The sequence below is a fragment of the Chaetura pelagica genome, unplaced genomic scaffold (assembly GCF_000747805.2).
Source record: "Chaetura pelagica isolate M959 unplaced genomic scaffold, ChaPel_1.0 scaffold302, whole genome shotgun sequence".
NCBI classification, from domain to species: domain Eukaryota; kingdom Metazoa; phylum Chordata; class Aves; order Apodiformes; family Apodidae; genus Chaetura; species Chaetura pelagica.
The window spans coordinates 1872643-1882036 of NW_009952561.1; the positions used below are offsets into that span (position 1 = coordinate 1872643).

The 9394-nt window shown below is 39.2% G+C and overlaps 2 protein-coding genes across 3 annotated transcripts in view; one reads left to right on the forward strand and one right to left on the reverse strand.

The window, feature by feature from the left end:
• The window catches only part of KAT6A (K(lysine) acetyltransferase 6A), a 28958-nt gene extending 21380 nt beyond the window's left edge, over nt 1-7578 (reverse strand). For both annotated transcript variants that reach the window (XM_009993232.1, XM_009993231.1), the window contains exon 1: nt 6976-7578. In XM_009993232.1, coding sequence (XP_009991534.1) covers nt 6976-7578 — 603 coding nt within the window. The remainder of the gene's footprint in view (nt 1-6975) is intronic.
• Nucleotides 7579-9361: 1783 nt separating this feature from the next.
• The window catches only part of AP3M2 (adaptor-related protein complex 3, mu 2 subunit), an 11798-nt gene continuing 11765 nt past the window's right edge, over nt 9362-9394 (forward strand). Inside the window, exon 1 of the mRNA XM_009993273.1 lies at nt 9362-9389. Within this exon, the coding sequence (XP_009991575.1) occupies nt 9362-9389 (28 nt within the window). The remainder of the gene's footprint in view (nt 9390-9394) is intronic.

Below are 9394 nucleotides of genomic sequence, written 5' to 3' on the forward strand. Positions count from 1 at the left end.
TGGCTGAGGAAAATGTATGTGATCCCTTGTAAGAAACTGCCATGGTCTTGGATTAAAACCTAGGCGTTAAACCACTTCTATCATCTGACACACTCCAAAGTCTAGTATTTTTATGAGGAAGATGTATCTTTTTATAAACTTATCTTTACTCAATCAAGGGATTGCTGTCAGACTGAACACTTCCTGAGCTACAGTCCTTTATTTTTAAAAATATATAAAACACCAGCTACTCTCCAAGCCTTTTAGTGGAAGGTTTTTACCACTGCATCCTAAAAAACGTGTTAACTTTCTGCTCTTTTGAGTTGCTCCTTTATTTTTCATGAGAAAGACTACTACAGGAAAAGATACAGTGGAGGAAAAAAATCCAAAACTTTAAAATTAAAAATAAGGACTTGATTTCTGCTTAAATAAGTGCTCTACAAAGTAAGTATTTTGTAATATAGAGTTGGCAACACGGCAACCTCAGAGATGCGCCCTGTCTTCTAGCCAGTATTTGTGCACACTCTTTATCGCCATAGTCCTTCACATTTGGATGCCTACATGTAAACACTGCCTAGCTTTGGAAGAACTAAATCAAAGACTACCCTTCACAGCTTCTGTGTTTCCTCTATTTACCACCTCTGACAAACTGCAAACAAACACTGAATAACATTTAAAAAACAAATCTGCTATAGTTTGGGGGAATGAAGAGTAAGATTCTACTTTTAATTAAAATTAAAATAATTTATTTAATTGGAGTAACTCTGAATGTGGAGATCAGACTACTCCTCCAAAGCTTCTGTCAGACTATGCTATGATAAGTATGGAGAGAGTTCACTGCTGCTGTGTTTGTTCAGCAAAGAACATCCTGGCAAGTGAAAAATGCAAGCACACAATGAAAGATTCGTGAAAACAAGAGTGGAAGCAGCCAACTCAGTTTCATACTGCAAATTTTTGGCAGACATTCAACTCCTTCTGCTGTTTTTCTCGCAAGCACATCTTTCTCTGTGATGTCATCAGATTCAGCAAGGGAGGGAGCCAGAACAAATTGGACTGACAGTGTCTTACAGCCTGCCAGCCTCTCAGCACATGTTGTTACTATATGAAGAATGTCTAGAAACAAAACGTGCTCTGCAGATACACAGAGTGTACCCCCTTCCTAAAGGCAACTAGAGAGAACTGCCTATGGAAAAAGTTTGGGAGAAATGGTGGTGAAATTTAAAGCATCAGGTTTTGCCAATCCATTTGCTTTGTAGTCTTAATTTAGGAAAAAATGAGGTAGGAAACTCCTCAAAACTCACAGCCAACTCTGCAGCCCACACTCTCATGGTGATGACTGTCAGTAATCTGAATGCACTTTACTTCCTGCAGTCATTTTAATACCATCAGAGGCTCACTGGATACCAGGGCTGTCTTTGCTCCATGACCACACATCTGCTTGTAGTAGCATTGTGGCTGGAGTTGAGTAGGTGTAAAAGAAACATGCACATTCACACGGAGGTTTTTTTTTTCTTTTCTCTTTAAGACATCCTGAATGTGAGCCTTCCAGAGAGAATCTACCACAACCAGTATTTACAGAACCATCCCCACTACAGCACATTTATTTCTCAGTTAGGAAGACATAATCCAGGAGCAATGATAGATGACTTCTGAGAATTCATGCTAGGTAATGGTCTTTTGAATGTCTGTTTCTAAACAGGTAACAAACCATTACACCTCACATCAAATAGCCTATGCTGTTGCAAAGGTCTTCCTCAAATGCTGAAGCTACTGGAAAGAGTAGATGAACCAGAAAAGCCAGAGGGTAAGTACAACCTACACCATGAGAAGATAATTTACAACATGAGAAAACATGTCTCAGTGAGCAGGGCATCACAAAGCCTTTTCAGCCAGTGGCTCTGGAAGAAAACCATTCAAGTTCCATTTCCAAAAGAAACGGCCTTACTATTAGACATGCACATGGTAAGAACTTAACAGAATGTCAACTGGAAATACTTAAGACAGTCAATCATTAAATAACCTTCCCAGAGCTAACAAGTCCTCTAATCAGAGGATTAAGACAATTCAAGATTTGTACGTCACAATCAGAATCACATGCCAAGACTTCCTGCCTGCAAACTGGGGGAGGGTTGGAAGGAAAGAAAGGCTCCAATTTCTTTACTTGCAGTATAAAGAAACTCCCCTCAGTTGATGCAGATTCAGGAACCTGGCAGTTCAAGCTACTTAAGTTTTCTTTACCCAAAGCTGTATCCTGTAAAGCTCGCTCCTATACTTTGTCCCAGGCTCCTAATTTTCAAGAAAATAAAGGATGATGTCTACAGAGCAACAGACGATTATATCACTCAATTTAAGATAATATTTATAGTATTTCTAAGAAGTCACAGACTTTCACAGCTGCAAAAGAAAAACACACACCTCAAATCAACAGCAAACTAAAGTCTTAACTCCTCTCACTGGAAACAGCATGCATTGCAAGATACTTTGGTTTTAACAAAACTCTCTTCTTTCTTTTCAATATCACTACAAGTCCAGAATTACCACTACAGCAGTAACAATGGGAAGACTGCCAGATTCTTGGACAATGAAACAAGCAATGAGCTAGTTTCTTATCCAATGCCTGAAGCAGTATTAGTAACTGTTCCATGGAAAGGTGTTCAATCAGGGAAAAAAAAATTGCAAGGACAGAAAAATTATGTCAGATTCACACAACAAATACAGAGAAAACCTAAATAGGTGGAAGAAAGACCAACATGACTTCTCACAACTCATCAGGATAAAGTTAGTTTGAAACCCTTTAACAAGACAAGTAGTAATAAAACATATCTACCCACCTACTGCACACAGGAGAGAGGTCAAAGGACTGAGCAGTCTGCCACATATAGGATTTGTTTACCAGATTTTGTTAATTGAGTATTTGTGCTTATTTTAAGAACATGGAACCCATTTTTCAACTAAAATGACATTACTTCATTTAATATTTATACCTTTTTAACTGTTTTTCCTGCCACCGGTATGACTTCAGATAAAATTGCTGGGAAACTAGAGGAAAGGCAGGGACAGAATTATCTGCTCTCATTCTCTTTTCTCTTTCTTCTCTTGTTATATAGCAAAGCTATGCTGGAATTAAGCTGTTGTTTATTTAGCAATGTTCTCCATCATCCACCCACCTCCCTGTCTGACTATACTTCAAACCTCTGCAGTAAACAAGGTTGTTTTATTAACAAAACTTCAGAGATGTGTCATTCCATATCTGTCAACAATCTCTGGGACAGAAAGGACCAAAACAGGGATCCAGCTAACATACTGAACTAGTCTCCTCCTTTTTAAGCAGCTGTCCTATACTCAGCATCTGCTGATCCTGTGTCAGAGACTGCCATTACTAACACCTCCTCCATAGCAGTACCCCACTGACAACGGCACTCATCACAATATCTGATGTCTTCTCACAGTCATAGACTTTGCCTTTAAGTTGCCATTTACTCCAAACACTGCCAGAACCCCTCCTGGAATCATTCTGAACCATCTCACTTCAAATGCAGTGTCTCACAGCATCCATTTGTAGCTGACCAGGACAGTAACACTTCTGACATGCTTACACATGCTGTTACTAAGAACTACTTCACTTGTTCACCAATTGAGTGAATCAAGTTCAAAGTGATTTTTTAGCACTTCAATTTCCACACTTACACAGACTGAAAATGGAGGCCATCTGTTATCAACCATGACTTTTTTTCTTTTTTTTTTTTTTTTAGACAGAGCTACAGCCTTCTCCACAGAACCAGCTGGAAGAGAGTGAATCCTAATCCTCCTCCAGCTGGGAGCCAAAGCTTGAAGAGTGCCTGTGGAGAGCAAGGGTGAGCTCTGAAAATGTAATTACAATGCTCTAGTTGCAGATAATTTCTGTACTCCACCCAAAATAAACCAATCCACAAATAACTTCCCTACCAATAACAGGACAGTCCTTTGCTTTAAGACATGGAATTAACAGTTATTAACCTAAAATAGACACAATATAGCAATAGCTACTGTATACTTATAGGCCTTCAAAACAACTATGATGGCCTCTAAGCATATGAACTTTCTAAAAAGATACAAGAAGTTTGGCTTCATGTGATCAACAGGAGCACACACTGGGATCTAGAACTACTATTTGCAAGAAGAAAGGCCTAAAGGATGCTGCTGAATGTATAAATATCCACAATTAAAACAATTGATAAGTACCAACAGATACAAATAGCAACCTAAAATTAGGAAAGAGACATGCCTTAAGTAACATGTGAGACAGCAACAGGAAATCTGCTTTAAATATTCCTCCTCTATTTTTCAGCCAAAGTAGTTTCCCCTCACTTTTCAGGAAGCACTTTCAGGATTTTTTATACTCAGGTGTACTGCAGGGCAATATTAAGGTATTTACTTAAAGGTTGCTACAGCAGTATTCAGTTTTAACTGACATAAAGACAGTTTAAAGGAGACTGCAAGAGGAGATCAATTAATACCATCTGTATTTTCTTTTTAATTGTGGAAGAAACACTCCTACTATTGTCCTGAGATCAAATTTCAAATCCTCTGGAAACACACAACATAATTTTTTTCAATTTCTCCTTCAGTTAGCTGATGTGTTAACTTTTTTTTAAATAAAGATTTTACAAAAAATCTTGTGTCAACAAAAGCAGTAAAAGCTGTCTCTATCTAAAGATTCCAGTCTTAAGACCTGCATCTTACTATAGCTTAGCTCCTTACAGTACTGTATCAGAGAAGAGCTCTTTGCTCTGAAACAGTGCTAAATATTACTGTAGTAGTGCAGTCATTCTTGCACTGTAGTAATACTGTATTAACTATTAAATAGTACTTGTTAATTGTAGTCATACTGCAAAAAAACAATGCATAGACCATAAAAATGGTACATTTAATTTTTATTTGTTAAATATATTATTACTATTTTTAGTAACACATGGTGTGGTAACCTCTGGCAGAGATTAACTTCCTAAATAATCTCTACAACACCTGCCCCAATCAAAACCAAATCAAACACATCAAAAAGCAAACCAAAACTAAAAACCCAACCAAGTCTTGAAATATCCCAGAAAATTTAAAAATACTAAGCTTTTCTGTATTCTCATGCTTTTATACTCCCAAAGACATCTCAATAGCCAGTATATGTTAAAATGCCATCATTGCCTATTCTGTTTGACTTTAATGAAGATGACAAAAAAAAATAAATCTGCCTTCAGCTATCTAAAGGGCTAGTGGTTGCCTGATACCTATCCAAGAGGCAGTAACTCACTGCCTTCTCCTTTCATTACAATTTCAAGATTAATTCACTTTACTTTTTGGTATTGCAACAATTTGCTGCCACCCACCCCCTCGCCTTTCTTTCTTTCCACAACAGGGACAGGTATTGTGACATAACACGAGAGTTAAGTCCAGACTTCAGGCCATCTCATCACAAGGCAAGCAAAAATAGCTCTTAACTGCAATTCTCATTTTAGCTTCTAAACTACAGGAAACTGAGAAGAAGGAGAAGGCCACTTCCCTAAAGCCTACACAAGTGAAGACACATGGTGCTTAAAAGTGAAATTAAAGACAACTCTTCTTTTGTAAGCCATTGTCCCTAACAGACAAGCAAATTTCAGCACTGAGCTCTGCCCATCAGCAGGTTTTTTTTCTGTTTGCTTGTTTTCATCCAAGTAGTGTTTTTAGGCCAGGGTTTTCAATACCATATTGTCAGCAGCATGTCATTACTAGCTGGTAAACCATGATAACTTGCCAGGTTTTTTTGACCTTGAATGTTAGAATGTGGTATTCACAGAACACCAAGATTAAAAAAAGAAAAAAAGAGCTAAAAGAAAAAAAACCTAATAGTATTTACTAAACAAAACTTCTGTAGTACTGCTTTATGTTTATTTTGTTTAAAAAATGTAAGCCTCAATACTTTCATAGACTTCCTGCAAGATACTGAGTGTCATAGCACACAGAAAAACATCCTGAATTAAATGTTCACTACTAGTCATGTAAACAAAGTGCCACTACTATCAAACAGACAGGTAAGCACTTGCAGCTGAGTGGAAGCTACATTTCAACCATTGAAAGGAAGAAATATTGCACCTTTAAGATTCATAACTTTGGATCATATGACATATGGAGAGTTCTTAAAGGGATGTTAAAGACTAAACAGTGCAAGGATAAAAGATTAACAACAGGGAACAAGTCATTAAGATTACAAGTTTTGGAGGTTGAGCTTTTGTTCATGTAATTTCCAAGGCTCTTCTACGAATCAAGAGAAACATTGTCACAACACTCCCAAAGAATCTGTTCTGAATAATTATAATCAAGAAAAAAACAAAGGGGGGGAAGAAGGTGGGGACAGACAGACCACTCCACAATAGTCCCTCACCACTCTACAGCACCCAATAAGTCAAGAAAATTACTACAGCATAGCAAGCCTTTTGCACCTGTATAACTGGTTGAGATATAACATAAAACAGTAAAGTGAAGGAAGACTATCACCAGGTGTATGCATTTAAAAAAATAAAACAAAACAAAAAACAGTCTTAAGTCCTGCATAATAGGAAGGGATCTTTTGGCTTTCACTGACTTGCCAGTCAATTAATGCTGGCAGAATCTACATAGATGTTTTAATATCGTATCTTCTAAATTATTTAAGAAACTAACATGAAACTCATACTGAGTTACACAGCAGAGATGGTACAAGATGAACAGAAATCTAGGATGCTGTTGTAAAACACACAAAAAATTAATCAGAAGAGCTTACTGAAAAAAAACCCTTGCAAAACTTCTACCATTGCTACATTTTAATATCACTAAAGTCAACCCTTTTAGTATTCAAGCTGCTCATACCTGAGCAAGAGGAAAGGAATCAGCTTATCTAACAGCCTAAAATGCTACATGTTTAACTTATCATTGACTCTAAATGGTGATTCTGTACTGACACATTCCATCAATCAGAAGAAAATGTCCATGCAAACTAGGTCTTACCTTATCCTTTTCATGGGGAAGGAGACACACTGGAGGGAGACAGGAAAGAGACTCAAAGCTCTCCTTCCCATCAGCATTAGTGGTTGCTTTAGTGTTGAGTTGGTACAGAGGTCCATCTTTAAGGAGCCTACCATGGCCAACAGCACGTTTGACAGCTAATCGTAATTGCTGGTGAAAAATGGAGGCAGCACTGCCTCCAAATAATGCAGACACATCTTTCTGACCTTTCAGAAAGCGCTCGATGTTCTTTAAGGATGACCCACTAGACTCAGCCAAGCCCTCAATTGCCCGTTTGATAAGTTTATTCCAGTCCACATTTGGTTTACCATCCAACTTGCCATGGTTCCGAGGCTTCGGAAGTGCTATTCTCCCAGGATTATCAGGATCCTTGTAGGAGTTGAGACCCTTGTTGGAGACTTTTAAAATAGTTCCATCTTTAACGCTCAACTCTAACTGTTCCAGAACAGTTTTGCGGTCCAAACCGTGTGAAGACGACACTGCATTGCATATCCTCTCCTCTGAAGGACGCTGTTTCTGCTTCTTTACCTTTTTGATTGCCTCCAAAATCCACTCTGTATACAGCGGGTTGGCGAGTTTTACCATGGTGAAGAATTCTGTATATCCATAGAGTCGTTATCCTTTATCCCAATGCTGAACAAGTTTCACACAATGAGAAAACAGATTCTCGAATGATGGGAACCAGCTAACCATAGCATTTGCGTTTTCTGTTCTGAATTACTCCTCCTTTCTCAAACATCATTTGTTTTCACACTGAAGAGAAGAAAACAAAACAATTAGAAACTTCCTCATTCTTCCCAATAAATCCCCTAACAGCTTCAAAGAAAGTTTTTCCACAGAGGTATAAAGTTTTCAGCACATCTCACCTCAGCTTCTGGTCTGCACACTCACAATCAGAAGAACTGTAACATCAGGCCTGGAAGAAAACAAAAAGAGAGACATTTCTAAAGAACAGTTAGAAAAAAGATTTAAAAAAGAAAAAAAAAGTCAGCAGCTCCTATTAATTAATTAAACACATAGCAGACTTGCAATCTACTATGCAGTTCTGGAACACTGAAGTAATACTTAAAGGTTTTATCTTCACTACTAATAAAAGCAGGCTTTTACACTGAAATAACTCCATACAACCTAGACAAAAAACTCGGCCCCTTTGTTTCTATTCATAAGTCAGTATAAATTCTATACTGTTTTATAACATTGCTGAGCATGACCTAAATTAATATTGGGGGGCAGAGAACTCACAACCAAGATCTGAAAAAAGCAGCAGCTCTATTCATTTTTGGACATGGAAGACACTGCCTCAAACTTCACCAGAAAGCAGTAGGAATAGTCAAGAGTCTTTAGCAAACAGCAAGAAACTTTCAGAGCTCTTCCAGGAGTGTAATCATAGGTCTGATTCCCTCCTGCTAAGAAAAGCTATGACAGTTGTTCCATCAAGAAAAAAAAAAACACTGAAGAAACACAGCTGGAGATTGTAATTAAATGTTCCACTTTCAGAGACCACAGAAAGGAAGAATATAACATTATAATCTTCAGTATAGATGAGGCACACTGAAAACACTTGAGGACAAAGTAACAGGCAACCATATACAATGAAGAAGGAATGCTTATGACACTGCTAATTAAAGATGCAGATGGAAGGGAACGAGGCTGTACTTCACAGCCTTTAGTTATCTTGAACAAAGACTTTTTCTAAGTGTGGTAACAGTTTGTTCTGCTGAAGTTCTACTACCAAAGTACACTAACCAACAAGGATTTATAAACTGCTTATTACAAGGAATAACGATTTTCTGCAAGGGAAGTTTTAGTCACAAGCTAGTCGTCAATGCAGTTCTCCCATTTTGCTTTCTAGTAAGTCCTGAAGAACTTATCAACACACCGAACACATTTGCATACATACATCAGACTCAACGGCACAGCTCCACATAGCCAGCACTGGAAAGATTCAGAACTACTGTTTAGACCAGACAGGATACAGCGCTTGCCTGAGTTCTTTTACCTCACCCACAACTGATGCAAAGGTAAATAAGGTTCCTGAGACCTGCCTGCCGGCCAAGCGAAGCCGTGCTCCCGGGGCACCCAGCACGGCGGGATCCCGGGGCCGAGGTCGCCGCGCTCCGTCCGCAGCACGTTACGTAACCGCCCGGCCAGGCCGGGGCGGTACCGGGACGTTCCCTGCGCCGGGTCGCTCAGTCGCTCGCTGCGTGACAAGCAGCCCCTGCACCTGCTACAGCTTGTCCCCATCCCTATCGCAGACAGGCCCCGCACACGGCGCCCCGAGCGGGCACTGCCTCAGTCAAGGCACTCACACCAGCGGAATCGGGAGAAACAGGGCGCAGGCCACAACCCCGACAGCCAGACGTGCCCCATGCCGCTCTTCACCCCCATGGCGACCGGTAGC